This window comes from Eulemur rufifrons, chromosome 28 (genome assembly GCF_041146395.1).
Source record: "Eulemur rufifrons isolate Redbay chromosome 28, OSU_ERuf_1, whole genome shotgun sequence".
In the NCBI taxonomy this organism is placed as follows: domain Eukaryota; kingdom Metazoa; phylum Chordata; class Mammalia; order Primates; family Lemuridae; genus Eulemur; species Eulemur rufifrons.
Genome location: NC_091010.1, coordinates 44958948 through 44979054, shown reverse-complemented (window position 1 = coordinate 44979054; position 20107 = coordinate 44958948). Strand labels below are relative to the sequence as shown.

Sequence of the window (20107 nt, the reverse complement as noted above, 5' to 3'; positions counted from 1 at the left end):
TTATCTGAGAAGGAAGTTTAGCATTCTTAACATTCATCATGCCATCTCAAACCTTTATCTAGTCTTAGTGTGTGCCAGACACTGTGCTGCTAAGCAGCTTTTCAGAAATTATCTCGTTTAATCTTTACAATATCCCTGTGAGAATTTTTATTATCCTCACTTTACAGAAGAGGAAATGGAATTAGAAAGTTATGTGTCTGGGGTCACACAGCAAAAAGTGATGGAGCCAGGATTTGCTGAGATTACAGGTGTGAGCCATCACACCTGGGTACAAGTAAACTTTTAATATAAATTCATCAATTGAAAAAATCTATTAGAACATGTGGTTCAACTTTTTTTTTGAATAATATAGTCTGAGGACTTGTTTATAGTGTTCAAAAAATATTTATTGAACAGCCACTATGTGTCCGACACTGCGAGGAGCAAAATAGATGTAGTCTCTGTCCACTTGTGGCAGGAAGTCTAGCTAGGAACTCTCACAAGAAACAAATAGTCACACAAACAACTATATAATTGTAAGTTGTGATAAAATATATATATAATTGTAAGTTGCAGAAAAAGCAACATGGGCAAAGGCCCTGAGGCAGGGAAGGGTTTGTTGAGAAACTGAAGCAGGTGTGGGTTTTGGTGAGAGACAGAATGCTGGGAGAACCTCAGGTGGGAGGACATCAGAAGAACAATGAAAAATCCAGTAGAGAAAAACAGTATAGGCTGGCATTGTGGCTCAGGCCTGTAATCCTAGCACGTTGGAGGCCGACGGGAGGGGGTGTTGCTTGAGATCAGGAGTTGGAGGCTGCAAGGAGCTATCATGATGCACTGCACTCCAGCTTGGGCAACAGAGCCAGACCCCAACTCAAAAAAAAAAAAAGAAAAAAAGAATGCTGTAAGTTTACATCTGTTGCCTCGGTTAATCCTCACCAGAAGCGTGTGAGGCAGGGAGGGCAAGCATAATTATAGTTATTTCTATCATTGAGGATAAATGCTCAGTTAGGGAACAAAGCCATGCAGCTTTTGGTACCATGATTCACACCAGAGACGCAAACTCTGTGGGTTCTCTGGGAAGCTGAAAGGGAGCGGGTGGAAGAAGCAGAAAAGCCCCACTGCTATGCTGCGTGACTACCTGAAGGAAGAAGGCTTTGAACTACAGACATCAAACAGTAAGCGCTTCTTGGTTGCCACTCTGTCTGCTCTTCTAGGGATCTCTCCTTGTGTCAGGATGGAAAACGAGTCTTGCATTTTAGAGACTGACTGAAAGTCACTTTCAAAGTTGACAGTTCTATAATTCTGAGATTTACATATCAGGAAAAAACTTGAGCTTTGGGTGGGGATTTCTGTCATGAACCCAAAGGTCGGTGGAATCCCAAGCGTTAATCAAAATGAGAAACTACAACTCCCGGCAGGTCTCGGGGCAGGCTCTCCACCTCCCCCCACTTTTTTTTCCGCCAGGACTGGGGGCGACCAATGACGGTTAGTTATTCGAATAGACCAATAATATCATGAAACTCTTCAGGTTGAGGCGGGGCGGTCGAGTCATCCAATCGTATGGAAGATGGGAAGACATAGTAGCCAATCCAAAGGCGTGGGGGCGGGACCTGAGGCGAGGGCGGTGAAAGAAGTTTGCTGGCGAAGATGGCGACTGAGGCGCAGGGTGAAGGGGAGGTGCCAGCCTGCGACTCCGGGAGGAGGTGAGCCGAATTCTTGGTCCAGCTGCCTGGGAAACGAGGCCGTGGGCTGGTCGTTCTGAGGCCCGTCCCTTGGGTCACGGTGACCCACGGGCTGGGCTTTGTTCTTTCCTCCCACGGAGTTTCTCACCGTTGCGCCTGCGGGGGCTGAGGCGCGGTGGCCCAGCCCCTTCCCTGGGCTCCAGCCAGGCCCGCGCTTGGTCCTGCAGAGGCCGGAGGGAGGTCCGCCCGCGGCACCGGCTGCAAACCCACCAGCTGGGGGTGTCAGCGCTGCCTGCTTTGCGCCAAGGCACATCTTGATGGCGAGGAAACTGAAACCCAGAACTGTTAAGCGAATTCCTCGGCGTCACACAGTGCTTTTAATCTCCGAGGCAGTTTGTAGGTTGAAGTCTGAGCAAGGATTTGAGTGTCAGTTAGAAATGGGTGTGAGGCCTTGGGCCAGTTTTTAAACCTCTCTCGGCTTCAGTTTCATCTGTAAAAATGGACATAATGCCTATTTCAGAAAACGTCAGAATTGAGTAAGACAATCCATTTAAAGCTCCTGGCACTTAGCCTAGCAGATAATAACTCAATACATGATAAATTTTCGTTTTCCTAGAACAGCTAAAGAACAGATGGGACTGCCGTCTATAAAATCATGACTTTATTTCTACAGCGCGTTCTTCCCTAAACAGGCACACCAAGAGTTAGCGTTTGCAGGGGAGAATTTCTAGGTGACTTGGCCCCAGCCTTGAGAACGAAGTTGCCTTCATTGATTACAGTTTTTTTTTTTTTTTGGTAGATTTCAATAGAGTGATCTTATTTATGTTACCCTAGCGTAAATCAGTAAAATACTTTAGTTTGGCGTCTTTTGATGCCCTTTGTACCGAATAGGAAATTGCAAAAATCTTGGGAAACTGAGTTTGTGAGCGGGCTTCTTCCGGAGTCGAGATGAACTGATTGATTGTGTTATATAAAATTTTATACGAAGAGCTTTTTACTGTCGGAATCGCCCATAAATGGTTGACCATTTTTGCCCAGGGACCGTAGAGGTGATTGCTACTTTTGATTAGATCATCCCTCATCCAGTTCTAAAATCCTGAATTGTGATGAAAATCTGAGGACAAATAAAATAGTATTTTATAGCAAAAGTAGTTTGTATTCCTCTATAATATACTGCCACCTGAATTTAAATTTTGAGTGAGAGTATTAGTTACATGATCAACAGGTATTCACACAATTTTACCTGAACCTGAAACCGTTACATAAATTCCATATTGTAAAAGAGAAGTCTGGGGTTTCTGTAAGGCTTTTTGAGGGCAGGACACATACATGTTTTTATCACATATTCCCAGTACTTAGCTTTGTGTAGGTGATCAGTAATGAATGAATAATAAATAGTCTTTGTTATTTCTAAGACATAAATATTGTCTTGTGGTGATAAATACTCTACAAATTCTTTTTTGCCCTACAGGTATTAACCTTTCTAATGTTCTCTTGATGGTGTGGCTCCTTGTATTCTGTGAAGAGGAGAAAAGGATTGTCTGATTTGCACAGATCAATTACATATTTAATGTCGAATGGAGAATATGTGATCAGCCATTTAGAACTGTACTGTCTAGCTTTCTATTTCTTCATCATTATTTTAAGCCTGCTCCTAATAATTACAAATGCTTTAAGTTGTTTTTTTATATAATTTTTTTTCTTTTATAATTTATTTTGACTAGCTTCTATGGTTAGATTTAAATTGTTTTAATCAAAGATTTAAATCGGGAAAAATTGCTCTGACTGTAAAGAATTCCCAGGTTATGTTTTGAACTTTGATGGCGAACACTCCCTTCTCTTCATTTCCGGTCTTTATTAGGTAGAATGATGCTTTAAAATTTAACTCACTTGTTACACCTTTAAGTTACTCTTAAGTGGACAGTACTAAAGGGGAATCCACAAATAGAAGCTGTCCACGTTATCAATTGCACTATGAAAATAATAGAGTCTTTTGTGCTCGCTTCAGCAGCACATATACTAAAATTGGAACGATAACATGAGAAGAAAAAAAGCGTCTTTTAAGGGTCAAAGAGAAGAAGCTAAAGCAGGAAATGAAATAAAGGCACCTCTCCCCATAATTGGCAGTAGGGAGATATAGCTCAGTACTTTCTGAGTTGAAAAGAGACTTGAAAAGAAAGTGCTAACTATTATTAGATGAAAAGGAAAAATTAATAGGAAAGGGTCCCAGGTCTTTTAACCTTAATATTCACTGGGAAAAAAGAAGCCTGCTGCAAACCAGAAAAAGCAAACAGGAAGACACAGAGGTGGAGAGAGGCAAAGCAAGCCACAGTAGTGATAATTTTTGAAAAGTTGGTGACAGTCAGTGTACCAGCAGTGTCCAAGTTCCAGGGCCCAATCCTGCTCCTGGAATTTAGGCACAGTAAGTTTAGGAACAGACTGTAGGATGCCTGGTAATGTTTCTGGAGGATAAGGAAGGTGCATGAAGATGGGCAAAGGGTCCTATATGCTGTTAGTTTACATATAATTTAGAGTATGGAATATAAATAAGGAACCCCATGACTTCCTGAGCCTTTTTTTGTTAAATTGTTCTTTCTCTAATCAGACAGCAGTGTCGCCTTTCAAAAAAAATGGTAGATGGAACCTTTATTGATCTCAGGAAGACGTGTGTGTTCTTGCAGGCACAAGTTAAGTGGGAAAACCTGGTTTAAATATCTAAATGCAGTTTTGTATCTGTGCTGTTAAATTCTATCTGAATGGTTAATGAGGAGTAGATTTCCTCAGGGGATTTTTTTGAATCTGGTTTTACTTTACATTTTTATCAATAATCTGGCTTAGGGAGTTTGATCATTTTATTTGTAGATAAGCCCAGTCTTGGTGGAAGGAGGGAAGAAAGAAAATAGAATTTTAAAATTAATCCACATAAACTTTATGCTTGAAACTACAGCATAAAGCAAGCAGATTCTATTGAACAAGCTTACTTTGATAGTCAAAACAAGTGGGTTGGTAGTATCATAAAGAATGATATAGGAAATCTGTAAACTTTTTGTTAGATGGTATCAGTAAGCATTAAATTTGGCTTAAAACTCTGAATTCAGCCTTCTTTGTTCAGATACATGTTTGTTCCCCTCTCCTTCCTCCCTACCTCATTTTCAGACGCTGCATTTAAGAGTGATCTTTTCTGAATGGTAATAGAGTTTGGTGACAGGGGCTCAGCTCAGATTTGATCCATCGAATAGACTGAGATTTGATCCATCGCATAGTATCTAATCAGTGTCCTGTGCTTATAAAAATATTTTTAATATTTGTTGATAATTAAATAGCCTTCTTTGCTGGTGAGTGATAAGATCATTGTAGTTGGGAATTGTTGCATAGGTGAGAGGAAGGGCGAGTCTAGGAAGAAGCTGGTGTACAGTTTAGTGTGTAGCAACCCTGTACTTTCCTCATTGACAGTTGTTCTTTCTCCTTTAGGTCTCTTAAGCCCAGCATTTAAAAAAAAATTTTGTTTTTTGAAAATTGTATTATTAAAAAACATATAAACTTTATCATCTTAACAACTTTTCAATGTACAGTTCAGTAGTTTGAATTATATTCACACTGTTGTGTGCCCAGCCATTTTTTGTGTGGGAAGTCCACAACCTACAAATCCACTGAAGCTTTAAAGATATATTCTTTACTCCGTCGCTGGTATAAAATAAACTTATATTTACTACAGATGGTTAGAAAAATATGTACAAAAGAAAGAAAGATAGCCATTCTAGTTCTACCAGGGAGGTACAGTCATTATTAATATTTAGATTTCCTTGAGTGCTATTCTAGTACTCATTCTTTTTCCTAAGAATAGTTAAATGTTTTCCAAGCAGTGCATAGGGACATAAAAGGAAGACTAAATATCTCTTTACTTCATCATCAGTTTCAACCATTTTTGTTTTTAATTCTGGTGGTTTTACTATAACTTTAAATAATAAAATTATACCTCTATTTCTTGATATATTGATATTTTAGATACGATTTATTGGTATCTTAGGCAACGCTGGTTCCCAGCTATGAAAATGAAGACTTATCCTACTTTCTTTGTAAACTCTCTCTTCTTTTTCTCCCCATTATCCTTATTTGTTACATCCTTGTTTTTAGTTCTTTCAGTAGCTACCTTTATAGGCTCTGCAGTGCCAAGTACTGAGCTTGACCTGTAGAGAAAGAATTATAATCTTAAATCACCAAACCTAATCTAAAAAGCTTGTTGGAGACATCACTGTTAAATGCATTCTCTTTTTTTACACTCCGTTAGTCAAAAATAAAAAAAAATTTTTTTGGCCGGACGAGGTGGCTCACGCCTGTAATCCTAGCACTCTGGGAGGCCGAGGTGGGCGGATCATTTGAGCTCAGGAGTTCGAGACCAGCCTGAGCAAGAGCGAGACCCCATCTCTACTAAAAATAGAAAGAAATTATATGGACAGCTAAAAATATATATAGAAAAAATTAGTCGGGCATGGTGGTGCATGCCTGTAGTCCCAACTACTCGGGAGGCTGAGACAGGAGGATCCCTTGAGCTCAGGAGTTTGAGGTTGCTGTGAGCTAGGCTGACGCCATGGCACTCACTCTAGCCTGGGCAACAAAGTGAGACTCTGTCTCAAAAAAAAAAAAAAAATTTTTTTATGGAGATGGAGTTTCACAATGTTGCTCAGGCTGGTCTTGAACTCTTGGCTTCAAGTTATCCTCCTGCCTCAGCATCCCAAAGTACTAGCATTATAAGCATGAGCCACCAGTGCCCATCCTTAGTTGCTCAAAATTATGCCTTATTTACTCTGTGAGTAAATAAAAGATCTGTTCCCTGGGGGGAAGCGAAGGTGAAGATAAGCACTCTTTTAAAAAAACTTGCAATACTGTTAATCATATCTTAAAAATTAATCATTTACTAATATCCAGTCAGAATGATGCTTTAACATTTTTTGAGGTATTATATATAAGTATGTATAAAGTACACGTATCTCAAGTATTTAGCTTGAACAATTTTCCCAAACCGAATACCCAAGTTCCTAGTACCCAGACCAGGAAACAAAATATTACCAGCATTCCAGAAAGCTCATCTTATTCCCCCTTCCAGTTACCGTGTACTTCTCTCCTCTTCTCCCCAGGGTAACCACTATTCTGACTACTGACAGTACAGATTAGTTTTGCTGACATTTTGTTTTAACTTTTTTTTTTCTTACATATTGGCAGGTTCAGTTCAAGTGAAGTGACTCATTATAGAATATCTGGCCTAAATAGGAAAGTGTAAAGAAAAAATAAAAATTATCTTTCTGGAAAGGTGGTGGAATTTATTTAAGCCAAGCAGAATTTTTTTTTTTTTTTTGTTGAGACAGAGTGTCACTTTGTTGCCCAGGCTAGAGTGAGTGCCGTGGCGTCAGCTTAGCTCACAGCAACCTCAAACTCCTGGGCTCAAGCGATCCTACTGCCTCAGCCTCCCGAGTAGCTGGGACTACAGGCATGCGCCACTATGCCCGGCTAATTTTTTCTATATAGATTTTTAGGTGTCCATATAATGTCTTTCTATTATTAGTAGAGACGGGGTCTCGCTCAGGCTGGTCTCGAACTCCTGACCTTGAGCAATCCACCCGCCTCGGCCTCCCAGAGTGCTAGGATTACAGGCGTGAGCCACCGCGCCCGGCCCCAAGCAGAATTTATTTGCTTTCTAGCATTCACATATATATTTTTATATAATATTTTGTTTTGGGTGTCATAAATATATTCAGAAAAGACATTTGCTCTGTTAGGGAATGCATCTGTGAGATATTTATTTTGCAGCTTTAGATTCTGGTACCGGGTGGTGATATGTATAATTAAATATGGTTTTATTTCAAAAATGTTTTAGAAAATTTTTGGAGACTAAAAGGGGTTACTCTAGGGAGGAAGGTATAGGGAAGAAGGAAGAATAAGAAGGTGGGGATGGCAGCTGTCTGCTAAACTACAGAGATGTGCAACAAGATTAGAATTAGTGGGATATCCTTGCATTGCCACCTTGGTGGTATGTATCATGCAGTTTGGCATCTGCCCATATGCTGATTGTTTTCATTGTTATAATCTTGAGAAATTGAGCCCTTATATTGTTTTACTGGGTAAATGCTTTAAGAACAGATACTATAGTTATCTATAAATTCTCCTTCAATCTATCTGTTTTAAGCAGGTATGACTTAACGATCTACTTAGTAAATACTAGTACAACACTTTCGAGAAATGATATTACTTTAAAAATTGTTTAAAATACCCATCTATGCATAAGATTATATGCTGTATGTTCAGAATTAGGAGGATTTAGAAAAGAGCCAGGCTGATACAGGAGTTGAATGTTACGTGTTTAATTAATTGAAGTCTAAGAATGGACTTTTGCTGATTCCATTCAATTTGAAGAGATTAGGTTTTTTTAAAAATTTATTTTTTTATTTTTAATTTTTTTGCTCAGGTTGGTCTCGAAGTCTTGAGCTCAAGCGATCCTCCCGCCTCAGCCTCTCAGAGTGCTAGGATTACAGGTGTAAGCCACCATGCCAGGCGGAGATTAGATTTTAACGTCTCATCTGTGGGGTGTAGTTTGCTGTTGGATTGGTAGGAGTCATTTTTATTTATTTATTTGTTTAATTTTTTTAATTTTTTAAAAATTTCACCCCGGGCCGTGTGCTCTTAATTTTTTTTTTTTTTTTTTTTGAGACAGTGTTTCACTCTGTTGCCTGGGCTAGAGTGCAGTGGGATCATCATAGCTCACTGCAACTTCAAACTTTGCTCAAGTGATCTTCCTGCCTCAGCCTCCTAAGTAGCTGAGACTACAGGCTTGTGCCACCATGCCTGACTAATTTTTGTATTTTTGTAAAGGCTAGGTTGCTGAGGCTGGTCTTGAACTCCTGGCCTCAAGTGATGCTTTCACTTCAGCCTTCCAAAGTGCTGGGATTACAGGTGTGAGCCACTGCTCCCTCTCTGAAAACAATCTTATAACCTCTTTTTAAATTAGAAAAAAACGTTTTTTTAAAGAGTCAGTGTCTCACTATGTTGGCCAGGCTGGACTTGAACTCCTGGGCTCAAGTGTTCCTCTCACCTCAGCCTCCTGAAAAAGTTTTGTAAAATTTTGTAATGAATATTTTGTAAATAAAGGCACTTTTAGGTACAGTTTCCCATTTTCCTTATGTATGGTGACTTTTGGGACACCCTGTATTTTGTTTAGCTTTGCTTATTTTTGATACTGCGTTGTAGATTCATGAGATTTGCTTTTTTTCACTCAATATTGTGTTTGTAAGATGTATCCATACTGTATATGTGGTGGTTCTTTAATTTTCACTGCTGAGAACTTATATAAGAGGTACTTTTTAAAAATTTGGATATAACTTACATTTAATACACATACAAATCTTAAATTTGATGAATTTTTATATGTGAATACACTTGTTTAACCACAACTCAGATCAAGAAATAGGACATTTCCAGCATCTCAGAAGGCTCCCTTGTAGTTCTGTCCTCCCAGAGATACTTAACTATTCTAATATTTATCACTATAGATCAGCCTGTTTTTGAACTTTATATACATGGAATCATTCAGTGATACTCATTTGTGTCTGTCATCTTTCACTCAATGTCATTTTTTTTTTTGGTATTCATTCATGTTATATCAGCATTTTATTCTTTTTCATTGCTGTGTAGAATTCCATTATATTTCATAGTTTATTAATCCATTTTGCCTGTGAAAGACAAATGGGTAGTTCAAGGGCTGGTTTTTAATGAGCAAGTTTTGACAAGAGTTGGGTTAATGGGAGATAGCTTACTGAAAAGAGAGTGTTATTTCTTAGAGTGGAAATAGGATTGAGATTGTTTTTAGTGAGATCACCTGTACCAGGTATACTTGTGTAAGAGTATGATGCCTTAAGTGCCCAAATCCCAGTTTTCATTTTTTCTGATCTTTGTGCTGTTTTCCACTGTTCACAATATCTTTTTAAAAGATTCTCTTTTAAAACTGGTCTCCATTAGCCAGGCACCATCTTGGTTCTTTTACCTGGTTGAGTATACCTTCTTTGTCTGGCTATACTTCTTTCTCCAAGGTTCAGTCCTTTGCCCTCATTTTGTATATTGTTTTCTATTTAAGTTTACCCTCGCAGATGATCAATTTTGGTTTGTAGGTGATTCCAAATCTTTCTTTGTAGCCCTGATGTGTTCTCTAAGTGTCAGACTCCCGTTTCTAACGTTTTATTAGATGTGTTTGGGTTATTTCAGATTCTGCATTGGAAAATATAATATAGTGGCACAGGATTGTCAGTTTCTCTTGTATGACCTAATGTAAGTCTCTAGATTTATTCCTAATTCATTGGTAAAATGAAGAGGTTCTACTGGAATCTGAAGGTCCCTTCTGAGTCTCCTGGGCTCAAGTGATCTTCCTGTCTCAGACTCCGGAGTAGTTGGGACTATAGGCACATACCACCATGCCTGGCTAATTTTTCTATTTTTTGTAGAGATGAAGTCTCACTCTTGCTGAGGCTAGTCTCAAAGTCCTGACCTCAAATAATCATCCTACCTTGGCCTCCCACAGTGCTAGGATTATGGGGCGTGAGCCACCATTCCTGGCCCATTTAATGTTTCCTATCTAAGATATGACCAATCCAAGATCTCATTTCCATCTTGGTTTCCCAATTTCTCCCAGTAATGAGGCTGAGAATGGTGATGAAGTGGCAGACCCAGGATCTAAACCCAAGTTATCAACCTGAAAGCCTGTGCGGTACGCAGTGAACCACACTGCCTCACCATTAGAGTGCTTAGATGTGTAAGAGTAAGGGAACAACAGTGACACTTGTGGTGCTTTTATAGCTGCTGAAAGAGGAAAGTGGTTGTAGATTATGTGGAAGAGTAAGATCTAGATAGGTTATGGTTATGAATAATTGTAGTGAAGGGTCTGGCGAAATGAATAGTTGATCTCTGCTGACCTGTGCTTTCCAAACACCCCAGCTTTCTTTGCCTCTAAACTTTCATTGTAGAGTTTGTGATGTTAAAAAATGTTAGATGATGTTTGCTGGTTGGTTGTATGGAAGGTCTTCAGAGAATGGCAGTGTTTTTTTTGTCGTTCTTGCAAGTCCAGAAGGTATTTTATCCAGTAATTGGGTTTGGGGAGACTGATTCCAGCCAAGCTCATAGGAAGCCAACTAATAAATGCAAATTTGGTAATTTGCATAGAGAATATACCCAATATAATATATATATATATATATATATATATATATATAAAATATGTAAAACTATCAAGCTGCTAGCACATTTTATCCTTGGGAGAAACACATTACAATTGATAGGTTGTTGCTTTCTTCTTCTATGTGTACTTATCAACACTTCCTTCCTGAAGATGCTCTCTGGTCACCTTGAGTGAACCCTCTCAGCTATCCTTTTATTAACCATCTTTTAGGATGGGTTGTTTCTACAGATGCCAGAGCCCATTTATTTTGTGCTGATGTTTTGCTACTTTTACCTCATATGTCAGTCAGGGTGCAACTAGCGTAGAAACTACATAGTATTATATTTAATAATTTAAAACAGAACATTTAATATAGAGTAACTATAACAGGGGATTGGAGTAACAAGGGATTGGCTAGTAAGAAGTAAAGCGATCTCTAAAAAAGATAGAAATAGCAGATATAAGAATCAGCTGAGATAGAATGTGCAAGGAAGAGGACCCCTAGGGGCAGAGATCCAGACTTTGCTGGAGATGGCATGGCCATGGCTCACTGAATGGCAGAGAAGTAGTTGTGGTGGAATTTGCCAGAAATCCACCCTTTAGGGTACTGGGGAAAGCTGTTAATGTGGAGGTGTCTTGATGGGAAGCTACTGACCTGTGAGTGCTGCTGACTACTGTGTACTGCAGAAGTCTAGCACTGAAGAAGCTGCCCATGCTGCAGGAGCCTCGTGCTGGGAAAGCCACACATGTACTACAGGAGCTGGATGTTGGAGAAGCCGTCTGTTCTGCAGGAGCTGGGCTGGAGAAGCTGCACACCCTGCAGGAACTTGCCTAGAGGAGCACCTTAGAACCAGAAAGAGAGAGACACTTCCTCCTGCAGTGTCTTCTATAGTGTTCTTCACTAATAATGCTTAACATGGTGCCAGCAGGCCAAGGAAATATATTTAAAGGCTCTGGCTTTGTTTTTGCAGAGTAGGCAATGAAGTTGAGAGGCAGTGAAGATGAGATAATTGATAATAGATGAGATAATAGATAATTGGCACATTCAAAGAATCATCTTATCTCTAAGCTACTTCTATGCCTCCCTTTTTGTAGAGCTCCCTAAGCCTATTTTATAGAAAACTGTGAATTGGTGTGTAAGATCTGAACGAGTGAGGAGGCACAGGAATAAATCAGAGGGGACAAGAAGGTGATTGGTAGTTAAATTTACAATGACATACTTATTTGCTTGTAAGCTTGTAAAAGTCTATATGCATTCCAAATGGAATGATGGTTTCCTAGAATAAAGAACCTGAAACAAGATTGTTAAATTACATTTAATGTAATAACTATTGTTTATCTATATTTTCTTTCTCTCTCTCTCTCTCTCTTTTTTTTTTTTTTTTTTTTTGAGACAAGATCTTGCTCTGTCACCCTGGCTAGACTGCAGTGGTATCATCATAGCTCACTGTAACCTTCAACTCTTGGTTCCTCCTTCCTCAGCCTCCCAAGTACCTGGAACTACAGGCTAAATAGTAGTTTTCTATTTTTTGTAGAGATGGGGTCTCAGTCTTGCTCAGGCTGGTCTGGAACTCCTGAACTCAAAAAATTCTCCTGTCTTGGCCTGACTTTCCTTAGTTTTTTTCTGTGTACCTTAAAATTACAAAGCACTCACAAGATTATGGTTGGATTGATTTTAAATAATACACGGATGACTGTGATTTCTTTTTTTTTTTTTTTTTTTTTTTTTTTTTTTTTTGAGACAGAATCTTACTCTGTTGCCCGGGCTAGAGTGCTGAAGCGTCAGCCTAGCTCACAGCAACCTCAAACTCCTGGGCTTATGCAATCCTCCTGCCTCAGCCTCCTGAGTAGCTGGGACTACAGGCATGTGCCACCATGCCCGGCTAATTTTTTTCTATATGTTTTTAGTCGTCCAGCTAATTTCTTTTTATTTTTTTCTTTTTAGTAGAGACGGGGGTCTCGCTCTTGCTCAGGCTGGTTTCGAACTCCTGAGCTCATACGATCCACCCGCCTCGGCCTCCCAAAGTGCTAGGATTGCAGGTGTGAGCCACTGCACCCGGCCCGTGATTTCCTTTTGGCTACCATGTGTCTCAGAAAAACAATTCACTGCCTTATACAAGTTAACAAAAAGACTTATGGTTAGGTTTATAGAATATTGAGTACTTCTGGCTGACTAAAAATATTATAGAAGCTTTTTTTTTGAGACAGGGTCCCTCTCTGTTTTGCCTTGGCTGGAGTACAGTGGCACCATCATAGCTCACTGCAACCTCAAACTGCTGGGCTCAAGCAATCCTCCTGCCTCAGCTTCCTGAGCAACTGGGACTACAGGCGTGTGCCACCATGCCCTGTGCTTACAAGACCCGCTAATTTTTCTAGTTTTTGTAAAGGTGAGGTCTTACTGTTGCCCAGTGAGAACTGGCTGGTCTCGAACTCCTGATGTCAAGCAATCCTTCCCTCCCGACTGCCCAGAGTGCTGGGATTACAGGTATGAGCTGTGACCTCGCCCCTAGAAGCTCTTTTCTTTTCTTTTCTTTTTTTTTTTTTTTTTGAGACAGAGTCTCACTTTGTTGCCCTGGCTAGAGTGAGTGCTGTGGTGTCAGCCTAGCTCACAGCAACCTCAAACTCCTGGGCTTAGGCGATCCTACTGCCTCAGCCTCCCGAGTAGCTGGGACTACAGCCATGTGCCACCATGCCCGGCTAATTTTTTCTATATATATATTTTAATTGGCCAGATAATTTCTTTCTATTTTTAGTAGAGATGGGGTCTTGCTCTTGCTCAGGCTGGTCTCGAACTCCTCAGCTCAAACCATCCACCTGCCTCGGCCTCCCAGAGTGCTAGGATTACAGGTGTGAGCCACCGTGCCCGGCCTAGAAGCTCTTTTCTTAAGAATTTTCAATTTGTGAACTTGTGTAGATATGAATAAGTCATGTGCCAGAACAAAACTATTATTTGTCTCTTAGATACTATGTATTACTCTGGACTTTAGAACAAATGGAAGCAGAAGTCTTTTAGAACCTAATCTGATCATACATACAAGTACTTCTAGTTTCAATTGCCTGAAACTGGTGGCATTTAAAGTCTGTAGGGAAAGAGAGGCTGATGAAGCTTGACTCTACTTTTTTGAGGAATAAACACTTTTTAGATAAATGATAAAAGGGAAACTATATTGTTAGTGAAGCATCCTATAGCACTTTCTCCAAATAAGGCATTTTGGTACTTTCCTAATACAAGTAGATTTCTTCCCATTGTATACTATTAATAGCTTGGAGGAGAAAAATTGAGGTGTCAGCAACAGAATTAATGCCAATTCCTGTGACACCCAAAAGGATAAAAATTACATTAAGTCAGTAAATTGGCATAATGGATACTCTGAGAAAGTAAAATTAGCCTTTTTTTTTTTTAATAAGGACACTAATCCCCAAATTAGCCTTCTTGACTGAGAGCATTACATTGTCATTCCATAGAGCAAAATCTTAGGTTTCCAAAAATGTTTAGGTTACGAAGGTAAGCAATCAAGAATTCTTTTATCTCTGATTAGTTTGCCAGTTTAATTTTGGTGAACTTGCTCTAGTAGTTTAAAGTTCATTTCAAGTTGAGCTCAAATATAGGGGCTAAATACATTTTGCAGACTGTTGGAGTCTAAATTAGAGATAAGAGGTCCGTATTACAAAACCCTGGACAGCTACTCTTAAGGGACGACCTTAGGGTATAAATGTTTCAAAATTTTTATCTAAGAAACTGGATACTGTTCCATGAAATCTTCTGGTACTACTTATCAACTTTGAACTGTTTCTGGTATTAAAAAACCCTGCTAGTTTGGGCACATGAGGCTGTTTAGTCTCTTTTTATTTACAAATTTCATGATGCCAGTTTAGATTTGATATGCAAAAAGAGGGAATATATATAGTCTTTTGTTTGATAGTTGTATGTGTTCCTTATCTAACAGCTCTGCAATAAAGTGACACATTTAAAGACGTATTATAGAGTCTTTTAGGGTTGAAAAAGCAGTAAGAGAGTGCATACTTCTCTCAGGGTGGTAACTCAGATTTGGACAACTTTAAATATAGCTTATATTTTGATTGATGTTGCCAAGGTTGTGGTTCTTGGAGAACAAATCAAGTTAGGCAATTCACTAGGGAGGAAACATTTAGTTTTGTGGGTATGCAGTTTTGGTAGTAGTCAGCCAAAAGACACATCTGCAGGATGCAGTTTTTTTTTTTTCATGCCTTGAATTTTGCAGATTCATGGCTTCAACATGCCTCAGAAACACTTGCATTTCATTTTTCTGTAATTGGTTTTTCAGTTGTGGATTGTTTCCAGTCATTTCACTGAACATATCATCTTACATGTAGAGTTCCATCTAGTGGTAAAAGTGATAATTGTAGACTGTAAGTAGGTGATAAAAATTATTTTTGCCGAGGGATCTTGCCTCTATCATTCTTTGGGATGGTTGCCTGGGGCCCTTGTTATCTCTGTGTGCCTACATACCTAGCTACAGATTCTCCTGGTTCTGGCCATCTATGCAAAAGCTTTTATGATGAGAAAATTAACTGTTAGTATATATTTTGATATTGTATCATATTTATATCAAGTTGTAGTGAGATTTAGGCCAGAACTACTTGGTTTCTTAAAAAAATTTGTCATGAAATGTTGAATATACCTATAAGTAGATAGAATAATATAATCAGTACTCTTGCCATCATCATAAGCTTTAGCAAATCTTAACATTTTGCCATATTTACTTCAAATCCCCTCCCTCCTTTTCCCATAGCTCAGTGATGTATCACAAGAACATTACTAACACCCTAGAAACTCCTCTTATGCCTTTATGCCTACTCTTCTTAATCACTACCCACAAAATATAACCACTATGCTGAATTTTATGGTAAATATTAATATATCATTGCTTCTCTTTACAGTTTTTGGTGTTTTGTTGTTGTTGTTGTTGTGTTTTTCTTTTTGGATTTGGACTCCTGGGCTCAAGCAATCGTCCTGCCTCAGCCTCCTGAGCTTGAGTAGCTGGGACTATAGGGACACACCACCATGCTTGGCTCTTTACAGTTTTGCCATTTAAGCAATTATCTCTAAATGTTAGTTTTGTTTGTTTTTAAAATTTGATATAAATATCATTATATAGTATGTAGTTGTCTCTTGGTGTGTGTGTATGGCTTCTTTGCTCATTATTTCTGAGTTTCATCTATAATGGTGCATATAGCTAGAGTCTGTCCATTTTTGTTGTTATATGCTATTGCTTTGTAAATAACACAATTTAAAAAACTTTTCTGCTGGACTTTTTTTTTTTTTTTTTTGGATACAGAGTCTCACTCTGTTGCCCGGGCTAGAGTGCTATGGTGTCAGCCTAGCTCACAGCAACCTCAAACTCCTCCTGGGCTCAAGCAATCCTTCTGCCTCAGCCTGGCGAGTAGCTGGGACTACAGGCACATGCCACCATGCCCGGCTAATTTTTTCTATTTTTAGTTGTCTGGCTAATTTCTTTCTATTTTTAGTAGAGATGGGGTCTCGCTCTTGCTGAGGTTGGTCTCGAACTCCTGACCTCAAGCGATCCTCCTGCCTCAGCCTCCCAGAGTGCTAGGATTACAGGTATGGCCCACCACGCTGGCAATATGTTGTTTTAATATGCATTTCTCTGATGTCTTATAATATTGGGCTTTTTTTTAAATTTATTTTTTAGAGATGGGGTTTTGCTATGTTACTCACGGTGGTATTGAGATCCTGTGCTCAACTGATCCCTCTATCTCCGCCTCCCTAGTAACTGGGACTACAGGCACACCCACCTCAAGTGTTTTTTAACATGAGCATATTGGCCATTTGGCTATCTTTTTCTATGAGATTTTGTTGAGCTCTCATGTCCATTTTTCTTTTTTTCTTTTTTTTTTTTTTCTTTTTCAGACAGTGTCACTCTGTTGCCTGGGCTAGAGTACAGTGGCATCATCATGGCTCACTGCAACCTCAGACTCCTGGCCTCAAGTGATCCTCCTGCCTCAACCTTTCGAGTAGCTGGGACTACTGGCGCATGCCACCATGCCTGCCCAGCTAATATTTCTATTTTTTGTAGAGACAGGGTCTTGCTTTTGATCAGGCTGGCCTTGAACTCCTGGCCTCAAGCGATCCACCCACCTTGGCTTCCCAGAGTGCTAGGATTACAGGTGTGAGCCACCCCACCCAGCCTATTATTACCTTTAATGTTTTAGATTTATTTGTTTGTTTATTTATTATGAATGGATAGTATATTCACATGAATAAAAAATCCAGAAAATACAAAAGAGCATACAGTGAAAAGTTTCTCTCCGACTGCTATTCCTGTTTCATTCAGTTTCCTTCTTTAGAGGCATTGTGACTACTTTGTTTATGTCATTTATTCAGAAAATTTTAATATAGTTAAATTTATCAATCTTTTCTTTGTGAATTGTGCTTTTTATGTCTTAAGAAATCCTTCCTCAGCCTCATTAATTTATTCTTCTATACTGTTTTCTAAAGTTTTACTTTTCATATTTAGATCTTTTTTTTTTTTTTGCCCACATGCCTGTTGAGGGGGCACCTGGGAAGCCTAGGGGTGCTGTGAGGTCTTCCCATTGTGGTCCCTGCCTTTGCCTCTTCCTTTCTCCCCTCAGCTCCCACTATGACCATCCATCCTAGTGGGTGCTGGCTGGGTTTCCTGTGTGCCCAGGCAACCCTGTGGAAACTCATATTTAGATCTTTATTATAGCTGGAATTTATTTTTTTTGTGTTTGGTGTGAGGTAGGGATCACACCTCCCTCCATACTGTAAAACTACTTGTCCTTATGTTCTTACATTATGTGATTACTTTGTCTAATACAACCTTGAGTAGTGATGGGAGTTTGCTGTTGAGCTTCATGTACACATTGGCAAGTACAATTAACTGGTCCAGTTTTTTATTTCTGTTTTGTTCCTGCTTGCAGATGAGTGGTCAGAGTCCTAAGAACTGCTTTTCAAGCCCCATAATGTGCCCTGTGTCCTCTAACATGTCTGGAATTTGTGTAGGCTGTGCTGGGGCAGGGAAAGGAGAGTTCCTTTGTCACCACAAACAAGGAGAAAGCTTTTTTCCTGTCTCTTCGATTTACCAATGCCTCATCAGAAGCTTTCAGCACTTATGTAAGAAATTTATTATTATTTTTGAAATTGAGCAAACTTAAGAGTTTGTTTTAAAATATTGTAGAGCAGTTAGTTGTTTTTGTTTAAATATAGATTTTTTTTTCTTTAGTCCTAGACATTTCTTAAGTTCTTAAACATGTTCCTTGATATTCTTAGCTTTATATTGTGGTATTGTGTATTCTTTGGAGAGGGATTAGTGGGCTTTGTGATATGGAAATAACTTAAAGAAAATAACCCACTCTGTCTTTTCCATCTCTCATATTCCATTTTACTTCTTTTAACCATTTCTATCTCTTAGATATTGTCTTACCAGATGGTCTACTCAGAAAAAGTGAGGAAGAGGGGGGAAAAAAACCCAGCTTAAAGAAATTAACAACAGTGGATGAACATAGGAAGGAAGGGGAGGAAAAAGCAGAAGGGAAAAGAAAGTGCGATTGTTTACATATTGCTTGTATGTTAGGACTTCTGTGGTATTTTTTTTCTTGTATTCCTTATAAATAGCTAGGGGTAGCCTTGAACCTGTTTATTCTTCTACCTGTTCAGGTTGTTTAGGAGGGAGCACTTTGGGGGGTGATGGCCAGGTAGGAGGGATTTTGTTGAGAAACAGTATACCTAGGGGGTTTGTGCTTCTAGTACTTTTCTCACTAATGTATAGTATTTTATCCAGTTTAGTGTTGAAGGATCAACCATGATAAAAGTTTTAGAAATCTTAACTGAGTCTTGCTCTCGGACGTTCATAAAATAAAAGTCTGTAGGTTTTAGTGAGTGTAGGTATTTCTACTTCAGGAATACAATGGATGCTATTCATATACATTTATATTTCAGAACTAATTTGACCTGAAATCAGTTATTCAGAACTAAAAGGGATGTGAATTCCATAAAGTGATCAGTTTAGACTCAATAAATTATATGATTCTTTTGGTGCTAACACATTTTATGATTTTTCTGTCCCTATTAGTAGAGTGGTAATTTTTTTAAATCCCCTAAGTATTTTTCAGGACAGAGTGATAATTTCTCATCGGCAGTGATTATAAACAATAGTTCATATTGACTTATTTCTTGTTTTGTTTTTGTTTTGTTTTTTGTTTTTTCTTTGAGACAGAGTCTCACTCTGTTGCCCGTGCTAGAGTGTCATGGCATCAAGCTCACAGCAACCTCAAACTCCTGGGCTTAAGCAATCTTTCTGCCTCAGCCTCCCAAGTAGCTGGGACTACAGGCATGTGCCACCATGCCTGGCTAATTTTTTTCTCTCTCTATATATTTTTAGCTGTCCAGATCATTTCTTTCTATTTTTAGTAGAGACGGGGGTCTCGCTCTTGCTCAGGCTGGTCTCGAACTCCTGACCTTGAGCGATCCTCCCGCCTCAGCCTCCCGGAGTGCTAGGATTACAGGCGTGAGCCACCGCGCCCGGCCTATTGACTTATTTCTTGACTGAAATAAGCTGACATTAAAAAAAAAAGAGGCTCTTGTCAATGGCTTATGATGAAGTTGCTTCTACTTCTAATTAGGTTATAATCATTGGCATCTTTAAGTTTATACAGGAAAAATAACCTATCCATAACCTACCCTAGTGTATAAAAAAGTTGAGGAGACAAGCATTTTAAATTGTCTTTCTTTCTTTTTCTTTTTTTTTTCTTTTTTAGCGACAGGGTCTTGCTCTGCTGCCTAGGCTGTAGTACAGTGGTGTGATCATAGCTCATTGCAGCCTCCAGCTGCTATCTCAAACAATCCTTCTGCCTCAGTCTCACAAGTAGCTGGTATGACAGGTGCATGCCAACATGCTCAGCTAATTTTTTTAAAAAAATTTTTTTGTAGAGACAGGGTCTTGCTATGTTGCTTAGGCTTCTCTCAAACTCCTGGTCTCAAGCAGTCCTGGTGCCTCGGCTTCCCAAAGTGCTGGAATTACAGGTGTGAGCCACCGTGCCCGGCCTTAGGATCTCTCTGTAGAGACTTTCTGGCTTGAGACCACTTCATTCATAGTTTTAATTTTATGTGATTTTTAATATGTTATCATTTTAGAGAAAAAGAATCCAGTAGCCACCAACTGAAGATTTGGGCCATTGATTAAAATTGTGTAATAATTTTTCAAGGAAGTAGAGATGAACTTTGAAG

The 20107-nt window shown here is 39.1% G+C and overlaps 1 protein-coding gene across 1 annotated transcript in view; it reads left to right on the top strand.

Annotated features, from left to right (window-relative positions):
• The first annotated feature begins 1629 nt into the window (after positions 1-1629).
• Positions 1630-20107, top strand: part of ARHGAP19 (Rho GTPase activating protein 19) — a 50636-nt gene continuing 32158 nt past the window's right edge. The window contains exon 1 of the mRNA XM_069460174.1: positions 1630-1685. Within this exon, the coding sequence (XP_069316275.1) occupies positions 1630-1685 (56 nt within the window). The remainder of the gene's footprint in view (positions 1686-20107) is intronic.